Raw genomic sequence first — 25,850 nt, forward strand, 5'->3', positions numbered from 1 at the left:
AAAAAAAAAAATCAGAAATCAGAAATAAAATCAAGATACCTCTTTAAGGGAAAACAAAGACCTGCTTTACTTCTCATTGATTTTATGGTAAAAACTATATTGTCTTAACTACCAACATTTGATGCCAACTACCACCTGCCTGGTTTAATCCCAAGTTATAAAATGTCGTAAAGCAGACTATTGCTTCAAATGTCTTTAAAATTAGACTATTTGAGACTCATAACATGACATTTCTTTTCACTTACTAACTCTTTTTGAGATAGTATCATTTTGGGCCTTAGTTGACCTGGAACTCATGTGGCAGATCAGGTTGACCTCAAATTCAAAAAGCTCCACAGCCTCTGCTGGGATTAGAAGTCATGGACCACCTGCCCATGTCTCACAGCTTCCTTACATGTCCCAGCCAGCATCAAAGAGAGGAGAAGAAAAACAAAAGGACTGGGAGGAAACACACTGAAGTATTTAGCTAATACATATGTCTAAGCCTAGCCTATGGTGACAGAACCATTTCACATGTTGTACATGTACTCAATCAAAAATCCCCAAATTTGTTCCGTGTGTTCATTCACCAAGGAAAGCCAGACTTAAATCAAATTTGCAGTATTCTGAAGAACTAAACATATATATTAAATTTAATACGTTCTTTAAACATGTTCCCAAATTTTTAAAATATGGCATCTTATGTGTATTTGTATTTTGTTAATTTCTGTAAACTACAGTAAGAATGTTTATGCTACTGCTTTGAAACATTTTCATTATTATAACTGAGCACTTGTATGCTGGGAGTCAAACTCAGGGCACTGCACATGTTAGGTAAGTGCTCTACCGCTAAGCAACACCCACAACCACTGAAACATTAGTAATGTAGCTTCACTCTGTAAGTTTCTGCATGGAATGTACCTTTGCTAACTGGCTTTTCAATCTTATCTTACGAATTAGAAAATATTTCATGCATTTATGGACTTCTTTTTATTTTTCGAGAGATCCATCTCCTACTTCAAAAGAATCTCTAACTTCTGTCATGGCAAGGCACTGAGCTCAGTGAGAACTCGGCTTCAGTAGAAGCTGGACAGACCCGATGCAGTTCACCCCTGACATAAGCTGTCACACGATAAACCAGACTCGGGCACTGAGATGACCAGTGGGTAAAGCACTTGCTGCTGCACACGTGTGGAGCCCTGAGCGTGATCCCTGCAACCCATTTAAAGGGGAAAGACAAAAAACAACTCCATGAGATTGTCCTCTGACCTCGACATGGATACAGTGTCCTGTGACCTCGACATGGACACAGTGGCACACATCCCCAACACCATTTCAAATAAATAACATATTCGAAAAGCAGACATGTCTCTTTACATAGTAAGTACATATTTATCATTTAAAAGAAAAATATGTAAGAGTAGACACTTTGAAAATCTATCTTGAAAGGTAAAATGATTAGCCTTGGAAAAAACCCAACATTTTATTTTAGGAAATGTTAAAATATGTATTTAAAGTAAATAAATTAACCACAGTGCTGTTCTGTAACTGAACATGACTCAGGCCGGGGAGATGGCGCAGCCATTAAGTGTTAGGCTCACGGCTGAAAAAAGTGCATGCTGCACCATCATGAGGATCGAAGCTCAGATCCCAGCCTTCAATGTAAGGCATCATGCAACATGTGTGCTCAGAGGGCCAGACCCAAGGCCTCTCTGTTGCACATGCACGCACACACACACAATCGAGTGCACACACACACATGCACGCACACATTAAATTGTTATAAGAAATCTGGGATTTCTCCTTTTATTGTGAAAGATGACAGTTTTTAAAAGGGGGTAAGTGGAATACACCCTCAATAATCATAAAATCCCAATTAAGTGGAACATCCATTTTAATAGTTACACAATAAACGATGAACTGCGTCAGTGGTAGTCCAGACATCACTGACAAGCATATTCCTCCTCATGTTCAGCAATTGCATCCCTCACAAAGGACACAATCAGATTAGAGCACAGACTCCTGAATTCACCCCATGAGGCTGCCAGGTGGAAACAGCTGAAAGGGGTGCTGATGTGATCATGTGTGACAAACCAGGCCTCGACACGGAAGCTGGCCAGTGCAAACTCAAAGGCTTTTCCTCAGCCTCATTCCTGTGCTGTAAAGTAGGCCATGCCAACTCCCTGCAGTTCAGCTATGAAGCATAAGCAGGATCGGTCTGTTTCTGGAGCCCTGCAAGTGCAACACCCTGCGCAGTGCTCAATAGACACCCGTGTAATGAAGGAAAAAGAGATACAAGGGAACTAGTCCAGGAACTAGAATGAGAGGTAGGTAAAGAGAACAGAAACTAGAATCAAATTGAAATAATAAATGCACCCATATTATCAAGTCAGAGGAAATTTGTCTAATCAATACACAATTAAAAAATGTTTTTTAAAAAAGGGATCAATTACCACAATTGCTATTAAGCACTAAATTATCAAGTAATTTTTAACAAAATGTATTATTAAAGAAAGGGGCTGGAGAGATGGCTTAGCAGTTAAGAGAACCAGGGACTGACTTCCAGCATCCACATGGCAGCTCACAACAGTAGGCAATGCCAGTCCCAAGGTATTCAACGCTCTCTTTTGGTCTCTACAGGCACATGGTACACAGACTTGGTTGGAGGCAAAACAAAATAATAAAATAAAATATACTATTATATTATATTATACATTTTTGAGACATGGCCCCACTATGATTTCAGACTAGCCTACAACTTGTTAAGTCACCCAGGAAGCCTCCAACTCAAAACCCCCACTTCTCCTTCCCAGTGCTGTGGTCACAGGCCCACACCACCACAGACTCCCACGCTTGCCCAGGAGTATTTTAAAGGTCACTAATTTGCTGCTAGTTTATAAAAAGTGAAAAAAAAAAAAGGACAGAAAACATCACAATGAACACATTTGGGTTTTACAAAAAAGTGTAAAATGTAGGCTCCGTACAGTGCTTCCTTTGAGAAAGACTGAGAGTCTGCGGCCTCAGGTGCCTATATACTGCTTTAATTTGCTTTTTGTTGTTGTTATTTTACAATTTTAAAAAGTGAACGTGTACATTTTATAACAAATTTCACCTAAAGGAAAAATCTCTATTTGTAAGTATTGTTTAAATACTTTCAAGGGAATTAAGAAAATGCATCTTCCTGGAAGGCAGGCGCACCAATTATATAAATCATTTGCTCTTCCTAGAAACTTCAAATGGCCAACATGTGATACCTAATTTGAAAAACAATGTAATAAAGAGGGTAGTTGTGAGAAACTTTAAAATCTAGGTAGTTTAGCCATTGTTTCCTGATCGTCCCCTTTGACTCAATAGCCATTAGTCAGACCAATGGGATGAGACCCAGTCACCACCCACATCAAGGATAAAATATAGGAGCTCTGTTGCTCTCAGGGTGTGTGCTAGCCCAGTTTGGGTCTTGTGTACGCTTTTTGCAAAATGAAATTGCTTTGCTGGGCTAACACTAGAAGAGGGGGAAGAAGAAAATTCCTCTTCCGGATAATGCACATATATCAGGAAACGTATTGATAAAGACTATTTTTAAAACGTGAAAACACTTTAAAATTAATTTTTATTAATTTGAAATATTTTTCCTTAATACATAAAAACTATACATGCATCTTTATCATACACAGTGTGCTTTGAAATAGACTCAAGCTCATTTAAAATATATTTTCTCAGATTTTTGTGGTTAGAACACTTAAAACCTACTTTTTTTTTTTTTTTTTTTTTGGTTTTTCGAGACAGGGTTTCTCTGTAGCTTTGGAGCCTGTCCCGGAACTAGCTCTTGTAGACCAGGTTGGCCTCGAACTCCCAGAGATCTGCCTGCCTCTGCCTCCCGAGTGCTGGGATTAAAGGCGTGCGCCACCACCACCCGGCAAAACCTACTTTGTTACAAATTTTCAAAATATGATACATTGTTCTAACTATAAACAACCAGCTACACAACAGATCTGCTGAGCTTAACTGAAGCTTTGTATCTTTTGAGCAACATCTCCTAACTTTTATCTCCCTGTCCTTAATGACCATCACTTTTCAGGATTTCCACCTGTCCAGTTTTCTTTTCTTTTTAAGATTCCACATGTAAGTGAGATCATGTGACATTTGTCTTGTTCTTGGAACATAATGCATTCCAGTCTCATCTGTGTATTTTGGTGGTTTTTTTAAAGATTTATTTATTTATTATGTATTCAACATTCTGCCTTCATGTATGCCCATATGCCAGAAGAGGGCGCCAGATCTCATTACAGATGGTTGTGAGCAACCATGTGGTTGCTGGGAATTGAACTCACGACCTCTGGAAGAGCAGCCAGTGCTCTTAACCACTGAGCCATCTCTCCAGCCCTCATCTGTGTTTTAAATAACATGATTTCCTTCTTAGTTAGAACCGACACCTTACACTAGGTTTAAACACTGCCCTCTCCGGAAGTGGACAGCACGCTCTAACGTGCTCCCTCTAAGATGCTCCACTGGAAACCTGCAAACGAAGCAACTGCTTCCGATGATGTGCATCGCTGTCTTTGCTGTCCTGCTGGTCCAGCGACTTCCTGACACAGCTCTTCAGCTCCTCAATCCCTTCCCCGGTAACCGTGGAGATGGGGACGATATGTTGGAACTCCACAGCCTTCTCTGGAAGCACGCTTTTTTCAAATAAATGCAGAAAATCTGAAACAAAGAATAGGTGGTTTTCACAACCTTTTTAAAAAATTAAGTAAAAATTACGCAGATGTTTGATCTGAGAAGCAAGAAACTGACAACTTAGCACCAGGAACTCCTCCCCTGCTCTTCCCTGTCTCACTGGCTCTTGGGATCTTTGTGTTAGTACTGATAATGGTGGTTCTTAGCATAGAGCAAGGACTTGGTTAATTACTATTGGAGAAATTTATTTTAAGCCAAATAAAGAACAAGTATTAGATAAACCATGACAACACTTAGTTCCCATAAAAACGGTGACATCATTTGGAACATTCTGGCTTGCTTTAACGTCCCCCAGACACAGCATCGACATTTAAAACTGCAGCAGGAGATCGAACAGTTCAACAGTAGATTTTTTAATTTTTTTTTTTAAATTTTACATACTAGCCCCAGCTCCCCCTTCTTCCCCTTCTCCCCCACTCCCATTTCCTCCCTTCCTACACACCATTCCACTCCTCAGAGGATGTACGGCTTCCTTGGAGAGTCAACTAAGTCTGGCATACAAAGTTGAGGTAGGACCAAACCCCTCCCTTGCCCCCTATCAAGGCTGAGCAAGGTATCCCACCATAGAGAATGGGGTCCAAAAAGAAGGGCAGATCACTTTATCTGAATCCAATCAATCACCTAGGGCTACCAAAGCTGCATGACTATCTTCTCCCTAACACCATGGCAGTGGGGTGTGAGGTGAAGGGCAACGGCAAACTGACTGGATGGGTCAAGCATCATCTAAATCAACATGGCCAGACTAAAGTCATCGTGCAGAAAGTCCAGGGAGACAAGCTTGAGAACTGTGGTGGCCCAGAGTACCTATAGACTCCTGACTACCTCATTTCTAGCACCGCCTCTTGCAAGGTCAACACAAGAAACAAAACTACTGACCTAAAAAAGCAAATGCCATTAGGGAATGAACACTATTAGGGAGTACGTAGGTCCCAGGACTAATGTACTGTCTCAGGGACAGTTCTAACATGTACACCACGTGGGGAACCATTTTCAAGAGAAGAAAAATGACCTTGGTGCTGTCTGCTCATCCTAGTATATCAAAGTCTGTTTTCCTCAATTATCAGTCCTGGAACAGAAAGGAGACAAATCAGCATTCTTCAAAAGCGGAGGCCACTTGTCATCTGTGCCACTGCTCCTATGTGCACATGAGCCTTCTTCTAGACCAGAAGCTAAGACCATCATCGCTACAGGATAATAGTGTTTACCACAGCCAGTTCTCCACACTGTGGAGAGTCTCTGGTGTCTGAATCAGAACGGCCCCTGCACGCGCACACATTAGAATCTTCAGTCAGCACAAGTGGAACTCTTTGCTAGGATTAGAAGGATGAGGAGGTGTGGCCTTGTTGGAGAAAGTATGCACTTGGCATCTCAAAAAGCCCAGATAGGGCCCAGTGTCTCTCATGTCTGTTTCTCTTTCTGCCTGTGGCCCAGGATGCAGCGCTCAGATACTGCTCCAGGCTCATGCTCCCCGCCCCATGATGACAATGGACTAAGTCCCCTGTTAAATGCTTTCCTTCATAAGAGTTGTCTTGGTCACAGTGTCTCTTCACAGCAACAGAACAGTGACTAAGACAGACCCCTGAGTTTCTTTATATAGTGGAAATATTTTCATTTAAGAAGTTTCAGACAAATCCTTTTAGTCATAGGATGTATTTTCTGTGTCACATAAGCACAGGACTAGATGTTCTTTTCTAAAAACTGATATTCTTCAGTTACTGGGCATGCACATGGTACATAGACAGACACACAGAAAAAACACCTACCCAGACATATATAAAATCTTAAAAACAAGTAAAACCCTACTGTGCTTGTTAAAGTGCAGTGTGTACTGGCGAGACAAATTGTGGAGTTGATAAAACCTGCTCACGCTTCATGGTTAGCTGTAGACTTTTCCCCCTTTGTAATGATAGGAGTGGCGGGTGCTTCCCGCCACCCGGCTAGCCTTACCTGAAATAATTACATGGAAACTGTATTCTTTTAAACACTGCCTGGCCCATTAGTTCAGCCTCTTTTTGGGTAGCTCTCACATCTTGATTAACCCATTTCTAATAATCTGTGTAGCACCACGAGGTGGTGGCTTACCGGGAAGGATCTTAACCTGCATCTATCTTGGAGAGGACAGCTATAGCGTTTGCCTCACTGCCTTCTTCCTCCCAGCATTCAGTTCTCTCTTCCCCACCTACCTATGTTCTGACCTATCAGGCCAAGCAGTTTTCTTTATTATTTAACCAATGAGAGTAACACATAAACAGATGACCCTCCTCCATCACCCCTTTTACCCACATTTCCTCTGTTTTGGTTTTGTCTTCTTTTTCTTAAAGTTGTATTTTATTTTTAGCTGGTTATGATGGTACACAGTTTTAATCTCAGCACTGAGGAGGCAGAAGCAGGTGGATCTCTGAGTTTAAAGCCAACCTGGTCCATACAGTGATTGTTAGGCCAGGCAGGCATACATTACAGAACCCTGTCTAAAAATAAGAAAAAATAAAAACAAACAGACCCAAGAACCAACCAAAAAGATTTATTTTATCTTTAATAATGGATGTCTGGGATACAGATGTGTGTGAGCACAAGAGCCAGCAAACCCTCCTGAGGCTGGAGTTCAGGTAGCTACGACATGGATGCTGGAAACCAAACTCTGGTCCTTCACCATGGCGTGTGCTCTCAATGGCTGTGACATCTCTGGGCCCTCTCCCGTACCCTTTAAAGGTCCACATAAATTTTAATTCTTTATAAAACTTTACCTTTCTGGATCAAAGAATTTTTCTTTTCTTTCTCTAACTTAACTGCATCATCCATTTTGAGACCTGATAATGACAGGTCAATGCTACTTCAGTGCTTATACATTATGAGTTCAAATATAGTTTCTCAGAGTAGAAACTACTAATTTTCTTTTTTTTTTAAAGTTCAATTTTTAAACATTCATTTATTTATTAAGTATACAGTATCCTGTCTACATGTATGCCTGCAGGCCAGAAGAGGGCACCAGACCTCATTACAGATGGCTGTGAGCCACTATGTGGTTGCTGGGAATTGAACTCAGAACCTTTGGAAGAATAGTCAGTATTTCTAACCTCTGAGCCATCTCTCCAGCCCCATCTACTGATTTTCTTTCCCACCGATCTTTGCTATCATTGGTCAGGATATTACATACTTATAACCCCAGCACCTGGGAGGTAGGAATTCAAGGTGGCAAATTTGAAGCCAGACTGGGTTACAGGAAACCCTGTCTCAAAACCTTAATCCCTTCACCAAAATAGTCCCAACATTCTGTGATCTTCCTCTGTACCGAGGAACAGAGAAGTGAATGACGCTTTACCTGCGGGGTTCTGGAGCTGTTTCATCAGTTTTTCAAGCTTAACCTGGGCATCGGGCAAGTCCATCTTATTAACTGCCAAGAGTGCAGGTTTTGTCTGCAGTTCCTCTTTGTATAACTCCAACTCCTTGAAATAAAAAGAGAAACCAAGTAATTTTATATCAGTATGTATATAAATGAATACTATGGCGATATTTCTTTAATGACCTGGAAAATCTAGGGCTTATACACATCACCAATAAATCCCAACAACTATAAAACCAACAAAGGAAATTCAGAAAATGCTTTTTACTAAACCATGTGAATAAGATGTTAGCTCACACGACTTCTCAGAAGCAGCTGATTTTGTGTCTAGAGCCAAATGAAAGTAACTAGACTCAACAGAGAAAAGACTCATAGGCCAAAAATAACAATTCAGTATTGTTGCATTCTCAGAAAAGGCATATGTACTTAGTAAATATCAAAAGCTGTGGGGGTCCCTAAAGAATTAAAACAAAACAGATTGGGTTGTTTTGCTTCTGACTGTGAGTGGTTAACATGTCACTCACTCACAGATGCCTAGTAAGTAGCCAGTCTAAAGCAGGAGCAAAGAGCTGGCCATCGGTAGGCAATGGGAAATACTGGCAGTGGGTAAGATCACAAATAACTCTCAGTAACCTTGCTTACATGGTAAGACAAGTGCTGGGATTATAGCTTAACGGTGGAATGCTTGTGCAACGTTCATGGCTTGACCATCAGTACCTCCACAAAAGGAGAAAAGAGTGAGCAGAGTTTTTTTTAATGGGGAATGCTTCAAGAAGACAGACGCCAGGGCAGAAACAAGGTCAGCTGAGCAGGGACATGGGGCACGAGAGGGCAGTACCCTCATAATAATGAGAAAAGGGGAATACTGAAGAACTGGAAACAGCAACTTTGATTCTTTAACTGGATAAAATCTTTAAAAAGGTGATTATTCTGATTACTGTGTGACTCACATAAAAGGAGAACTAGCTCCAGAACACAGTAAACCAAAAAACTTACTTTTGTAAGAAGTATTATTGTTTCAAAGGCAGTTCTGTACGGAGTTACAGAAGAGAGCTGAAATCCCGAAATATCAACCTGAAGAGAAGAGAGAACCCAGAACATAAAACGGTTGCTCAGTTCTGTGTTTATCAATGTCTTCTCTCTGAATCATTTCTCAATCTACATTTTACTGGCAACTTAGTCATGAAGTCCAAGAACAGAAATTGAGTTGTTATGATAGCTATAAGCATCACTATTAAATGAGTCATTGGTGAAAAACTAATACAGATAATTGATACTATTATAAGCAATCTCATCCGTAACTTAAGCATCACCAATTAATATAAGAGATACTATAGAAGAGCATGCCAAAATCTCCAGGAATCAAGTCTTGCTAAGTATGGTCAAACGTACACACACTACAGTAGCAACAGCATTTCCACCCCCACGCTATAAACAGTGATCTACTGACTTGTCCCCGTTGACACAGACTTACTGGAGTGATATTTATTAGTACAGTCATGTACCTAATATACCAGAGCTACATTCTGAAAACATGCCCAATGATCTTATCACTTTGTGAACTTATAGAGTATGATCACACGTCTAAGATGGCTCTGATGCCACCAGGTTGTAAAAGCGTTTGACACCTCTACAGGATGAACAACAGACCAGCAATGATGAAAGTGGGGTTTGTGTCTACAGGCTGGACAACAGACCAGCAATGTCACATTATCTTTAATTTTACTACAAAGTGTTTCCAGGGAAACCAAGCTAAGTCATGTGAACATCACTGAAATGTATGACTTACAACAAAGAGTAGTTGTCTGGTTCGCTCTAAATGCTTGAGGAACTTGTGGCCCATTCCTTTGTTCATATGTGCTCCTTCTATCAGACCTGGGAGGTCGGCTACTGAAATCTAACATAAAAGTAATGATTTGTTGAAAAAGAAAAATAGATGAGAAAGAATCAAGTTCAATTATTCCCAAATTTTCATATTTCATAGTTTCCAGTTAAGCACTCCATGGTACCTTTGAAATAAACATGTTAAAAGGTTTCATCAGATATCCGAATCCTGTTTTAACTCATGAGTCTACCAATTTATAGATATTGGGGGATTAGCTTAATATTTATTACTTCAACAGTTATTAATAAGGTAAGTTTGTAATTTTCTTTTCACAAATAATTCAAATAATTAATGTGTGCATATGTTTTAATGTATCTTTTGGTTTCTTTCACTGAGCAATATGAACTCAAGATCTTCCATAACTTTTCATGGCTTCATAATCTATTAATTTTTAGAACTGACAATTTCATTCTCCAGATGTAACAGTTTATCCGTAACCATACTGAGATGGTGTAGGAGGTCCTTCTGTCTTTGTGTTGCTTTCATTGGTTAATAAAGAAACTGCTTTAGGCCCTTGATAGGGCAGAACTTAGGTAGGCAGGAAAAATTAAACAAAATGCTGAGAGGAAAAAAGCAGAGTCAAAAAATTGCCATAGACCCATCACCAGAGATAGAGGTGCTGAGACTTTGCTGGTAGGCCACCACCTCGTGGTGATAAACAGATTAATAGAAAGGGGTTAAGCTAATATGTAAGAGTTAGCCAATAAGAATTTAGGGCTAATGGGCCAAGCAGTGATTTAATTAATACAGTTTTGGTTATTTCAGGTGTAAGCTAGCCGGGTGGCAGGGACAAACCAGCAGGCCCTCACATTGCACAATTGGCATTCCAACGTGTTCGACTATATCAACATAAGAATGAAGGTAAAATCAGAAAGAAGCCATGTAGCTCGCCGGAGATATGTATATTTCTGCTCTTGATTAAGGTATTGTGTTTGTGTAGCTCATTTAAAAAAATGTAATGTATAATTTAAAAATATAGGTTAATAAATAGTCATCTATAATAGTCAAGTTTGTAATCATGTTATATTTTCTAGATATATAGAAGTATATTTCAGTTAGATAGGTATTCTTCAAATCTTTCAGAGACCTTCAAAATATGGCATTTAAAATGTTTAAAAACTTAAGATTTTTCATAACAGTAAAACACATCTGCTCTACTTCAAGAGAAAGATGGGCATTGAAGAGTCTCCTTATGGAGTTGGTTAGCCATTTGTGCAAGAAACTGCTCTTGCCTGAACTGCTGAACTGGACATGCAGGACCCACAGAGAAATGACTGCTCAACTTGTCAAAGGTGAGATGATACTTTGGGGTTTCCTGCTTCATGATACTATGGGCCTGTAGGCTAAAGATGGATGCCCCAATGGTACAGAACTTTGGGTGACTGTTCAGGCAGCAAGATGTCTCTGTCAATTCTAGAGTTTTGGAAGTTGCTTACAATGCACTTCCTATGCACTTAGGTAATAGTTTATCCTTCTGGAGTCTTTGATGGAGTTGAAAAATTTATAGTTATAGTTTTCCTTAGTTATGATAAAAAATAAAGCAAATAAAAATATTGTAACTGTAATTCTTGCTTGATACCTGTTATATGAAATTTTACTATGTTAAAGCCTTCCTTTTTGTCTAAACAGAAAAGGGGTGGGCAGTGGTGGCACATGCCTTTAATCCCAGAATCCCAGCACTTGGGAGGCAGAGGCAGAAGGATGTCTGTGAGTTTGAGGTCATCCTGGTCTACAAGAGCTAGTTTCCAGGACAGGCTCCAAAGCTAAAGAGAAATCCTGTCTTGAAAAGCAAAAAAAAAAAAGAAAAAACAAACAAACAAACAAAAAAACACCAACTAAACAGAAAAGGGGAAATGGTGTAGGAGGTCCTTCTGTCTTTGTGTTGTTTTCATTGGTTAATAAAGAAACTGCTTTGGGCCCTTGATAGGGCAGAACTTAGGTAGGTGAGGAAGACAGAACTAAATGCTGGGAGAAAAAAGGTGGAGAAAGAGAAAGACACCATGAAGCCGCCAAAATCAGACATGCCAAATCTTTCCTGGTAAGCCACTGCTTAGATTAATAGATATTAATTAATTAATTGATATTAATAGATTAATAGAAATGGGCTAAATCAAGGTGTAAGAGTTAGCCAATAAGATGTTAGAGCTAATAGGCCAAGCAATGATTTAAGGAACATAGTTTCTGTGTGGTTATTTTGGGGCTAAGCTAGCTTGGTGGCCAGGATGAACAAGCGGCCCTCTTCCTTGCAACACTGAGATTCTTGATTGCTCCAAGTTCTAGTAATTATGAGTAAAACTGCTAGAAACACCTACGTGCAGGCTTCTCTGTATACAGAAAGAAACTCTAGGACATAGTTCTTCCTTTATGAAGAATGTAAAGCAAACCTCAAAGCAGCCACTTCCCCAGAACCAGAAAGCTGGAATCAGTTTCCACAGAAGCACCATAGTTTCAATTGGAAGTGCTTTCAGGAACTGGAGATTAACAATTCACTGGGGAAATACGGGTATATACTGACAGGAGACAGACTAGGAAGACGTAATTCCATAGGGATGAATAAGCACAACACTTCCAAGAACAGGAATTAAATTCTTATTTTACTATACTAATGCTGAACAGAATCCATACTTATACTTACCATAAACAACATTAACAAAAATGTTGCTTTTTCCTCCAAGACCATAAACACATGTAAATATAAAAGTCCTACATCTGGAGAGATGGCTCAATGGCTAAGAACACATACTGTTCTTGCAGAGGATCTAAGTTCAGTTCCCACCATCCAAATCAAGCAACTCACAACTGCCTGTAATGCCACCTCTAGTAACTGATATCCATCTAACTACACACACACATAAATAACAATAGTCAATATTTTGTTTTGTTTTTGATTTGTTTTTCGAGACAGGGTTTCTCTATAGCTTTGGAGCCTGTCCTGGAACTCACTCTTGTAGACCAGGCTGGCCCCAAATTCACAGAGATTCACTTGCCTCTGCCTCCTGAGTGCTGGGATTAAAAGCATGTGCTACCACCATCCAGCAATAGTGGATATTTTTAAAACTCCTACTACCAAAAAACCCCTACAACTTCTAAAGATGTGTGTGTGTTTTACTTTAAAAATACCAACCTGTTTGAAATCATTGTATATAATCTTTCCAAGTTCAGGCTTTAGTGTTGTAACTGAAAGGCAAAAGGACAGCAAATTAGGGAAAGAATAAAAGACAAATTCTCTAGAATAATGTCAACATTGTATAGAATGAACAGTATCTTCCTTCTGAATATTTAATCCTACTTTAATTTGCTGAAATGGAAGCTACAGTTATCTCTATAACTCACACTGTATTTTAAAAAGACAGAGACTTCTGTTCTCTGGCCTGAAGTCCTCCTGTTCCATGGCCAGGGACAGCTTGAGAATGTTTAGGGGCTCAGAATTAAGTTCTGATCACCACCACTGATTCTGCAGTAAACATTTTCTTTCTTTTCTCCTTAAAATTGCATTACCTTTATGTATGCATTTCCTTACTTGGGGAGGGGCTTGTGCATGGACGGGTATGCATGTGGGGGTCAGAACAACCTCCAGATCTCAGTTCTCTCCTTCACCCAAGGAAAATTCAGGTTTTAACGGCAAGTACCTTTACCCACTAAAGTACCTCACAAGGCCGAGTAAAATTTCTCTAGTCTGTTCTCATCTCAGTTGTTCTTATGCCTTACCACTTTGTACTAGCTCTCTCCTGGGATTTTTTTGTCCTTCCTTCTGTCATGGCTAATCTGGCCTGCACTGACAAACCTGGGGAAGGGGAACCTCAACTGAAGAGTTATTGGCCTGTAAGCATGTCTATATATGTCATAAATATATGTGAAATACACAGACATATATATCACATGTATTATATATATTTAAGATTGTATATAAACACAGATCTTTATATATAATATTTAACTTGCTAATTGATGGAGAAAGGCCTAGTCTCCTGTAGGCAGTGCCGCCCCTGAACAGGTGGTCCTGGGTTATATAAGAACAGCAGCTGAGAAAATCAGAGCAGCAAGCCAGTAAGCAGCACTCCTCTGTGGTCTCTGCTTCAAGCTCCTGCCCTGAGGTCTGCAGTGGCTTCCCTGGGTGATGGGTTATTACCTGTAAGTCAAATAAACCCTTTCCTTCCCAAGGTGATTTGCCCATGGTGTTGATCACAGCAAGAGAAAGCAAACCAGAATACCCCCTATTCTTCTTTTAAGGGGTCTCATGTTATAACAAACACTGATCATGTAACTAGTAACAATTAGCTCAAAAGTAACTACTTCATCAGGTTCTAAGTTTTGAATGGTTTAATATTATTTTCCAGATTAATGCCATTTGCGCTTTTTTCTTTAATAATGGCAAATATTCTATTAGATTTACTTAATACCATTAGCCTACTCCTTCATTGTATCTCATCAATCTACCGCACTATCATACTAAAGAGATTCATTAATTCTTTGTGCCGATCAATTCCTGTATTATAGGCTAAGAGAACTTTCAGAAAGTTCTATTCTATTTTATTCTTTGCATGAAGTCTTCCAAATAGTCTAAGATATTTAATGAGGTAAAAGATAACCCACACAGTCTATGCAATTTCATCTGATTTTAATCTCATTTCTCTGTCTCTTACTCCATTTTCTCTAGACAAACTTTCTTGTAACTACTAAGCTGTTCTCATGACTTAAAGGCCCTTTACCTCTAAGGCACTGATTAATCAAATTATTATTCATATCTCAGCCAAACACATTCTATCAAGAAGGTCTACACTTACCTACACTCTTCAACAGAATACTTTTATTCCCTTTCATTTATCAGTGAGACACACACACACAAATGCACACATTCCTTTCTCCCCTAGTATATGTATAATTATAATAGTCTATAAACATAATTGCTGGTTTTGCTTATCAGTTTTCTAGCAGTTTAGCCTAATATGATTCCTATACATAAATCCTTATAAAATTAATAAAAATGTTCATCTCGGTTTTCCCAGTATTTATCAATGTGTAACAAGAGTTAAGCACTTACAAAATACTACATAAACCAAATAAGGGCCTGTGAAACAGAGAAATAAATGCAGCAAAGTTCCTCCTAAGGACAGGAAACTAGTGTGAGAGCTGTAGTGGCCTGGAAGAGTAAGAACAGCATGGAACCTAACTGCTGGAAGCTTTCAAACTAGAGCTAACTTCAGAGCTTTATTATTCTTATGCAAAGAAAACTTACCCTCATATATTAAAATTCATCAATTATACTTACATGCATAATCAGCAATCACAGGTGTTGCATGGGAAACCCGAGTCAGTAAAGAGGATTTTCCAGCATTTGGGAATCTGAAATGACACATTATATGTATGTGTGTGTTATAACAATATAATGCATATGTCCATTATAACAAATATCAGAACTACTAATATTTACATATTTTTGAATTCCCAATATTTCAAGTATTTACTGCTTTAGTTGGTGGCGTGAACCTGGAGAGTGGGGCCTAAAAGTGAGATGGATTAAAGTCTCATGCAATAGCCAACTTTATTCAAGTATACTCTGAGAGACAGGAAGCATCACATGGGTAAGGCGTCCAACACAAGGGCAAGCCACATGCGGCAACACCAGGGTTTCCATAGAGACACAGGAATAACAACTCAAGACAGCTCACTCCTATCCTACACCTCAGAGGAGAAGAACACACTCCAAGAACAGTTCTGTGTTCTGAAGACACTGAGGTCACATGACTCTTGGCTTGTTTTCTTGGAGTTTTCTCACATGCACTCAGAATTCTCATACAACATCAAGAAATAGATTTCTTGCCCGGTGGTGGTAGCACTTATCTTTAATTCCAGCACCTGGGAGGCAGGAGGCTCTCTGAGTTCACAACCAGCCTGGTCTTCGGAGCTTGCACACAGAAACCCTGTCTCAAAAAGCACCCTCTCGAAAGAAGTAAATTTCTTGAATATTTCTGAATTAAGATTAGAATATTTCTGAATTAAGATTAGTACAGCTCCGGAGTAGAATGTGTACTGTGCATTTGACAGGCCTACGAGTCAGTTCCTCAGTTCTTCTCCACAAAGGATCAAAAGTCCAAAATAATAGAACACTTGAGAAAATACGAATAAAGTAAAGATGTGAATTTAAGAGTTACAAGAGTGGAGTACCTGTTTTTTGTTTAGTTACATAAACAAAATAAATAATTCAGGGCTGGAGAGAATGGCTGAGGGCTAAAAACAGTTTGCACTGCTTCTGCAGAGAAGACGAGTTCGGTACTCAGCATCCGTCCCAGACAGCTCACTAGTGCTTGCATGTGACTGCAGCTGCAGAGGGACCTGACACCTCACTCCTGCACATGCACTGGACGGACATGCTCACACCCCACAGACACGTGCATGCACACAACTACAAATGAGTTCTTGGCGCTCAAAACCTTGCAATTCACTACTTCTCTTTTCTTTTAAGTAATTAGTCTTTCTGTATACGGGTGTTTTGCTTGTATGTCTATGGACCACAAGTGCGGCCTGTGCCTGCTGAAGCCAGAAGAGGGAACTGGAGCTCCTGGGTGTTACGGACAGTTGTGTATTGCCATGTGGATGATGGGAATTAATCTGGGTCCTCTGGAAGAACTGCTGATGCTCCTAACTGCTGAGCCAGCTCGTTAGCCAAACACTGACAACAGTATTTAATATTTTTTGGATTATGAACATTTTCAAACACAGACAAAAATACAAAATTAATAAACATAGTAATACACTATTAACAAATATTTTTTACTTTTTCAAAAAAATTGAGATAATAAAATTAAAACTTTTATTCCTTGCTTTTTCTCCTTCCAAAGAGTTCCATATACTCCTTCCCACTCTCCTTCAAATTCATAACCTCTTCTTTCATTATGTTATTTCAAGCATGTGTGTATTGTGTATACACACACACACACACACACACACACACACTCCTAGATATAACCTGCTCAGGCCATATAATGTGACTTTTATGTCTGTTTTCATTTATTTATTTATTTATTTGTTAGGTATACAATATTTGTCTACATGTATTCCTGCAGGCCAGAAGAGGGTATCAGACCTTATTGCAGATGGTTGTAAGCCACCATGTGGTTGCTGAGAATTGAACTCAGGACCTTTGGAAGAGCAGCCAATGCTCTTAACCACTGAGCCACCTCTCCAGCCCCCTTTTATGTCTGTCTTCATGCACACAGTAGTTGCTTAAGTTTCCAGAACCAGGCATTTTATCCCTCTTGTTAAGAATGTCTTTAGTCTAATCAGAGAGCTGCTGGTTCCTGCCAAGGTATACAGGCCACCATTGCTTCCTTAGGGTTGATACGGTTCATAGGCATCACAGCTGGTAGAACTGGGTTATCTTCCTCCTCTGGAAGCTTGCATGTTGCTTTCTGATTCCATGAAAGCTAATCCTTAGGGAGCAGGCATTCAGGTCAGTTGCAGCTCAGGGGTCTCCAATTTTTAAAATCTGATTGTTTGGATACAAATTCAAATAAAGCTTTGGCATTACAATTAGCAAGAGCATCTCTGAAATCTCTTTTTCATATGTTTTCCTTCTCTTTTGCAATTTATTTTATTTTGTTTATATTTTTCTTTTTTTTTAAAAAAAGATTTATTTATATTGGGCTGGAGAGATGGCTCAGTGGTTAAAAGCACTGCCTGCCCTTCCTGAGTTCAGTTCCCAGGAACCACATGGTGGCTCACAACCATTTGTAATGAGATCTAGCACTGTCTTCTGGCCTGCAGGTATACCTGCAGACAGAATACCAAGAATACTGTATATATAATAAATAATTCTTTTTTAAAAAGACTTTTGCTTCTCTTTTGCAATTTATTTTATTTTATATTTTTCTTCTTTTAAAGATTTATTTATTATTTATACAGTGTTCTTCCTGCATGTCATAGGAGAACACCAAATCTCATTATAGATGGTTGTGAGCCACCACGTGGTTGCTGGAAATTAAACTCAGGATCTCTGGAAGAGCAGTCAGTGCTCTTAACCTCTGAGCCATCTCTCTAGCCCAGGCAATTTATCTTTAAAGAAGACAGAACTGAATGCTGGGAAGAAGGGCAGAGTGAGAGAAGCAATGGATCTCCTGCCTGAGATGGACGTTGGTTAGAACTTCCGGTAAACCACTGGCAGGTGGTGATACACAGATTAATAAAGATAGGTTAAACTAATATGTAAGAGTTAGCCAATAAGAAGTTAGAGCTAATGGCCAAGCAGTGTTTTAATTAATACAGTTTCTGTGTGGTTATTTCGTGGGCTAAGCTAGTCAGGTGACTGGGAAGAACAAAGGGCTCTCCTTGTAACACTGTCTCAAAATAAAATAAAATAAAATAAAAGATAAAAAGATAAAAATGAAATTTTCTGTAGCAATGTCCACAGCATCATTTAATATTCTAATATACTCCTTTGCCCTGATTCTATAAGCTTTATTCCTCTAGAGAATTCCGACTAATATAGTACGCCTTGAGGTTGGCTTTTTTTTTTAAAAGAATATTTCCTAACTGACTGACCTTCTTTTAAACAGCATGACATGACATTAAGAACAACTTTTCAATAGTTAATATACAGCTTACCCAGCCAACTTTCTTTTTTTTTCGTTTGTTTTTTTTTTTTGGTTTTTTTTTTTTTTTTGTTTTTCGAGACAGGGTTTCTCTGTGGCTTTGCTGTCCTGGAACTAGCTCTTGTAGACCAGGCTGGTCTCGAACTCACAGAGATCCGCCTGCCTCTGCCTCCCGAGTGCTGGGATTAAAGGCATGTGCCACCACCGCCCGGCCCCAGCCAACTTTCTAGTGACAAACATTTACATAGCTTCTAATTTTTTGCAATTATAAACAACTACAAAAATATGTATATTACAGTCATCAAAAGGCCTTCGCGATGGCTCAGGGGATAAAGTCTGACTTCTGTTTGATCCCTAGGATTTACACATGTGCTGTGGCAATTGCACACTCAGACATATATACACAAACACGAATGTAATAAAAACGCGTGTACAACTGGAACAATATACACTATTAACTGATATTTTGGAGTGGTAGGATTAATAACTAAATTATTCCTTTATTTTCTCTCTGTAAAAAATTGTATGTATTGTCTTACCTTGTTTCTAAAAGTTTAAACGTGGGGCTGGAATAATGGCACAGTGGCTAAGAGCACAAGCTGTTCTTCCAGAGGACCTGAATTCAATTCTCAGAAACCACACATATGCCTTCTTATGGCCTCAGAGGATATCAAGCATACAAGTGGTACAGAGATATACATGAAGGCAAAACGACATACATATAAAATAAAATAAAAACTAAACAATATGGTGACTATCTTAAATCTTTGTATCTTTAATTTCTTTATTAAAATAAATTTCTACATGAGTAAATATGGGTTTAAAATACATGATCACTTTAAAAGCTTTTGACTTTACTGCTAAATTTTCCTTAAGGCCCACTTTGTATTAAGTATTAAACAAGAGCATTAAGTAAAAGAATTAAAATAAGAGTCACTTAAGAAAACATTTCCCAAGGATCCATCTTACCTGCCACCACCCAAAGGTTCCTTCTGTCATTTACCTAACCTCTCTACCCAGCCAGGCCTCCTACTTCTGCCTGGTAAGTCTCCCTGACTTCCTCACTCATGACTTCTCCCCAACCAGCCACAGGTAGCCTGGGTCACAGATCCAGTGCTAGCACACAAATTACATAAACTAGGAATATTTACGGCCCCAAATTATTATTTACATTTATTTTGTAGTATTGGTCTGCTTGAACGTTTTATAAGAATATAAACGATACTTACCCTACTAGGCCTACATCAGCTATAACTTTTAGGTCAAGGTGAATTATTTGCTTCTGGCCTTTCAAAGGTAAGAAATTTGTGTGTAATTTACCACCAAGGCCACCTTTAGCAACCAAAATTCTATCTTCTTCTTTATTGAGTTCTCCTTTAAGAGGAAAGACAACGAACATTAGTAAGTAAAATCAGTAATATGTTGTTTTGTTTTTGTACAAATACATGTCAAGAAATTCCAATTTAGAAATCCAATGGGCTACACTTAAGATTTAATGTCTTTATAAAAGGAGGCACTTTTTAAAGCAACTCCCTGGGGCTGGGAGCTCAGAAGCAAAGTGTTTGCCTACTGTGGACACAAGGCAAATAAATACTTACCCCAGAAAAACATTCTTGTAAGCAGCTACAGGGGAGCTGATTAATATGTTTTAAAACTAAGTATCCTTACCTCTTTAAAGTCATGTTCAATCTAGCAGGAAGTTTTTAAATATTTCATGTACATTTAAAAAATATTTAATAAGCCAGCAACTAAAATAATAAATGTTAAAAATTTTATTCTGCAATTTAAGAAGCTACTATACTGTTTTCTGAACTAATTTTGGAAACTGCTCATTTCTCAGCAGCTCAGAAGCTGCAGCACACCCACCTACAACTCTGCCATTTTCATCAGTTACTGAAACACCCACAGGCACAGGGATTTCACAGTCTTTTCCTTTGGAGCCCTTCAGTGCACTAACTCTACAAAAAAACAAAACAAAACAAAAAAGAATCACAAAATTAAATGACTTACAAAGGCAACTAGCAATAAACCCTTCTCACTAATACAGTTATTAAAAGGTTAAATACTAAAAAGAAATTATTCTTCTTTTTTACATTTTATACTGTGTATCATAAAAATAGAAATAAGTCATTACCAAGTTAACCACTAAAAGTCATTTCAACCTGAAATGAATATACAGTACATTTGAAATATAAATAATGATTGCTACAATACAAACAAAGTAGAAAACCCCAACAAACCCATTGTCAATCTTCTAAAAAAACTGACCATGACTGGCAGTACTTAAATCTTACATGAAAATAAGTTGGTATAATTTTCTAACAGTAACTCCACTTGCAGGAATTTATCAAAAAATTGAACATAAGCTTACGAATTAAGAAACAGGGTCACTTATTGTAGAGAATATCTACACAGGATATCAGTTATACATTGTGGCTATGGCAATAAAAAAAAAAAAACCACCCAGAACTGACAGTTGCCTAATAACTGGCAATGATAAAATGCTAATCTCGATACTGTGACACAACTTTCTGAATAAATGTTAATCTCAATACTGTGACACAGCTTTCTGAATAAATTTTAGGCATGAAGGGCTAAGGAGAAAGAGGGAGCTGTAAAATATTGTGTTCTTTCATCTTATTTCTTTATGCTGGATTTTATACACATATATATATAATTATTATTTATATAAACACAGGAAGCATTAGAAAAGTTGATTCAAAGCAAATACTGGTTCTATTTGGGTGGAAGAGTTATCAAGGAAAGATTTCATGGTGGTGAGCTGCAGTGGCACTGGGGAAGTTTCGCTCAAGGCAAGTTTGGAGAAAAGTAGGGATTCAGATAACATCCACATTCCGGAGAGGAAATGCAAAAGGGACACCGGGAGAATAAGTGGATAAAGGTCCAAACCACCAAAGCAGTCATGTTAGACTTTTGCTTGTTTGGAATCACAAAAAATAATTTACTTTCAGTTATTAGTTAAGTTCTGTATTCTGTTTTACCAGGAGGGTTTTCATGAAGCTCAGATCATTTCACAAGCACTTACCGACTGTTAGCTCCTACTCCAGCTACAAAACGTTTCTGAGGATATTTCTTCTTAAGTTGTTTCAAAGTCATATGTTTATGGGCTACGACCCAGACGTCACCACCTCTTCCACCTTCTCCACCTAAACGAGGGTAACCCATTCCACCACTTCCTCCCTTGGCGAAGATTCTTAGGTTATCAATGAAATTTCCATACTTGAGAGAGAGAGAGAGAGAGAGAGAGAGAGAGAGAGAGAGGATAATTATACACCACTTGGTTCTGATCAATTTAAAGGTGCTGGTTTCATTATACTAAGGCTTCTTTTTTTAATTTTTATTTTTTTCAAGATTTATTTATTTATTATGTACACAATGGTCTGCCTGCATGTGTCCCTGAAGACAGAAGTTGGCACCAGATCTTATTACAGGTGGTTGTGAGCCACCATATGGTTGCTGGGTATTGAACTCAGAACCTCTGGAAGAGCAGTTAATGCTCTTAACCACTGAGCCATCTTTCCAGTCCTACTGAGGCTTCTTTTAAGAAAGAACCAAAGTTTTCTATATAAATATTGCAGAGCCTTTCCTTAGATAACCTCCCTTTCCAATTCCCCTTTCTTAGGATTGATTGCTTCACCGATCTTCAAGGTCTCTGCCCTTTCTCCCATTTAACATTCTAAACCTTCTCTCCTGGGTGATCTTAGTAGATACCAGCAACTATCCCCCAGGAAAAAAGGAAGTATTTAGAAGATTAAGCCAACTCAAAGGTGGGAGTGTATTGCATTTATATTTGAAACTCTTTTAAGTAACTTGATGGGTATCAGTTGAATCGATGTTCCCTCCAAAACAAAATGTTATAAAAGCAACAATAAAAAAATCGGTTTCCATCCTTAGTCATCAGAGAAATGCAAATCAAAACAACTCTGAGATTCCATCTTACACCTGTAAGAATGGCCAAGATCAAAAACACTGATGACAATTTATGCTGGAGAGGTTGTGGGGAAAATGTAACACTTCTGCATCACTGGTACAACCACTTTGGATGTCAGTGTGGTGATTTCTCAGAAAATTAGGAAACACCCTTCCTCAAGACCCAATAATACCACTTTTGGGTATATATCCAAAGGATGCTCAATCGTGCCACCAGGACATGTGCTCAACTATGTTCATAGCAGCTTTGTTTGTCATAGCCAGAGCCTGGAAACAACCTAGATGCCCCTCAATCGAAGAATGGGTAAGAAAAATGTGGCACATTTACATGATAGAGTACTACAGAGTAGAAAAAAAAAATGACAGCTTGAATTTTGCCGGCAAATGATGGAGCCAGAAAACATTAATTTGAGTGTGGTAACCCAGACATAGAAAGACAATTATCACATGTACTCACTCATAGGTGATTTTTAAACATAAGGCAAAGAAATCCAGCCTACAAACCACAACTTAGACAACAATGAGGACACTAAGAGAGACTTACATAGATCTAACCTACATGGGAAGTAGAAAAAGATTAAGATCTTCTGAGTAAATTGGGAGCATGGGGACCTTGGGGAAGGGTTTAAGAGGGTAGGGGAAAAGCAGGGAGGAGAGCAGAGAAAAATGTAGAGCTCAATAAATACTACTAAAAAATCTGTTTCCTCAAATCATTATCAAAGTTTATTTGTTCACTGAACAAACGCATGGCTTTTGACTGTAATTGTGGCTTTCCCAGAAGCCTAACTCTTTCCAGTACCACTGTCCTCTTACAACCTTAACTGTTCACCCCAAATGGTCTTTCAACGTTTCATCATTTCTTCTTAATGCGTCCACTACTGTGAGACAAGAGCTCTTTTCTTTTTTTCTTAAGTGAGGCTGATGTCTGTATTCTCCTCTACACAGAAACAATCATGGCTTTGGGGTTTTACTGCTTATGAAATAACAGAATACTCACAGAACTGTATTCAAGTCCTTCACGCTATCACTAGAGTATTGTTTATTGGTTCTAACTTTCCCCTTCCCCTCCCCTCGCTCTTTTCTCGGCAATGCTCTGCTCAGTCTCTGCCACTGTATTCGTGTTCCTCTACTTAGATCATTTGTTCTTTTCTATCATAAACCCACTTCCTGGTGTCAGACTGCCAATGTATTCTCAAATTATAGAACTAAAATATGGCTTCACATATGGTTTTATGATCTGAGGCATCCTTGGACTGTTGCTCTCACTGACTTTTACTCTGCCTTTGCAGGCTTCCTCAGAAACTGGATTGTGCTGGAAATCTTATTCTGAATTTAGTGTCTCTGGTTTAGTAAATCGGCAACTTTTTTTTGTTGTTTTGTTTTTTTGTTTTCAGAGACAGGGTTTTTCTGTAGCTTTGAACCCTGTCTTGGAACTCACTCTGTAGCCCAGGCTGGCCTCGAACTGAACTCAAAGAGCCAGACTCCTGTTTCTGGTGTGCTGGAATTAAAGGCATATGCCACCAATGCCTGGCTAATCCGCAACTTCTTATAAAGATCCTGTGTATTAATCCCAGGCTTTCAAATTACAGAGTAACTCCTTAAGTAGCCACACTTTTTATAATCTACAATATTTTGATAATCTGCAAACTTTTAGGTCTCCGAAATAACTGGGAATTTTAAAAAATGAATATTGACCACTCTGGTATAGCAATACTCTTGGTAAGGGCTTTTAAAGCTGTGTTCAACATGTGACTTCTTCTTTACTTTCTAGATTCATCAAATATATTAAGGTTCTTACAGTGGCTGTTACTAGCAGGGAATGGCTTAAATAAGATGTCTTCTAGTTTCCAAAGGCTATTTATTACTAGTAAGCCGATTGTGACTTATTTTTTTTTAAGTCGAAGCAGCTGGTTGAGAATTGTTATGAAAATGGATTCTAAAACAGACACTACATAAAAACTAAAATCTCTGTAGGAGGCACAACAATTAAACACTTTTGGCTTCCAGAAAAGATCTTCAGAAAGATATGAAAAGCAGAACAAGGGAGGAAAAACGTATAAGAACGGGTTATGAGTGCTACATTAAACAAGAGTGAAAACAAACAAACAAAAAAAGCAAAAGTCGCTGTACACCACGTACACCGTAAAACCTTGTCTAAACTGCTGCCAGGTACCCCAATTTCCCTCCCACGTGCTTTGCGGAATTTTCTAGAAATTCCCCAAAGCCGGACCCAAACAGGCCTAGCCACGTCAAGGGGCACATGAGGGACCTGAGGAACGACAACCCGGCAGAGCGGCGACAGACCCCCGCTGGGGCAGGACCCCCCGCACGGACCTTTCTCAGCCACGCGCAACCGCAGCGCACCATGACCGCGAAGGGGCGGACTCCCTCCGGCAGAACCCGCGCGGACTCGGGGCGGGCGCGCCGATGACGTCACTGCTGGTCGCCGAGGTGACGCCGTGGCGGGCCGGCGCGTGCGCGGGGCGGGGTGCGCGTCCCCGGGTGGGGGAAAAGGGGACGGGAGGGCGCAGGGTGGGAACCTGAGACTGGCCTGACTCACACAAAGTGTTAGGGTCGCCGAGGAGACTGTGAGGGGCCAGAATTCTCTCTCACTGGAAAAGCCAAACGTGTGAAGGACACGAAGACCCTGCAGAGTGATCTGTAACCGAAGGTGAACCTCAGGAACCAGTCACTAAAGACTTGTGATCCAGACGTAGTGGAAGAAGGGCGACGATCTTAGTCTGTAAGGAGAATCCTGTGTGTGGTGGCGACAAACCAAAAACCCCAACCTGGAACTGTCATCATGTGAGATCAGGAGATTACCGTTCCTTAGTTTGGGAAGAGGTTGGGTATCAGCCGCCTTCACCTCCTCCAGGCGCTCTCAGTGACAGAATGTGGCCAGGCCATACTAGAGGGGTCTCCCCACACTGCTCCCTCCTTATTTTCCCTCACGAGATTTATCGGGTTTAGAATCCGCCCCAGCGGCCTGTGACTCTCTCAAGGTCACCCGCCAGGGTGCTGCAGCGGTGAGGAACTGTAAGAAATTGTTAAGTTCTGTGTTCAGTGTGAGGTGTTAAGTTAGTGATACATAGCAGAAGGCCCCGTGCCTCCAGGCCTCTCCTCTAGCTGGCACCTGGCAAAGGTTTGCCACTGAAAATTAGAAAGTTAGGCAGTCTGCTACATGCCTGAGCCCTAGGTTAGAAAAGGGGGCAGTCTTGAGTTCCAAATTATTCATTAGGAAGGGAGCAAGTCCTAATCTGTGGAAAGAGAGGATTTTCACCAGACCAACTGATTTTAAAACAAGCAAACAAAAAGTCTTCTTGTGCAAAATCACCAAGTATACATATATAAAGAGTGCATTCTGATTATT

The 25,850-nt window shown here is 39.4% G+C and overlaps 1 protein-coding gene across 1 annotated transcript; it reads right to left on the reverse strand.

Annotated features, from left to right (window-relative positions):
• Positions 1-3,834: 3,834 nt before the first annotated feature.
• LOC121459009 (GTP-binding protein 10-like) lies at positions 3,835-24,901 on the reverse strand. The gene is made up of 10 exons (XM_041668468.1): positions 24,815-24,901; positions 21,576-21,769; positions 20,396-20,487; positions 19,759-19,903; positions 15,211-15,284; positions 13,066-13,118; positions 9,846-9,953; positions 9,053-9,130; positions 8,036-8,159; positions 3,835-4,683 (listed from the first exon to the last, which is right to left on the reverse strand). Exons 1-10 carry the CDS (start codon positions 24,845-24,847, stop codon positions 4,475-4,477), a joined length of 1,110 nt encoding a protein of 369 aa, XP_041524402.1. The 5' UTR covers positions 24,848-24,901; the 3' UTR covers positions 3,835-4,474.
• Between the last annotated feature and the right edge of the window lie 949 nt (positions 24,902-25,850).

Source organism: Microtus oregoni, unplaced genomic scaffold (genome assembly GCF_018167655.1).
Source record: "Microtus oregoni isolate MIOR12 unplaced genomic scaffold, Mior012 000018F_ref0000195, whole genome shotgun sequence".
Classification (NCBI taxonomy): Eukaryota; Metazoa; Chordata; class Mammalia; order Rodentia; family Cricetidae; genus Microtus; species Microtus oregoni.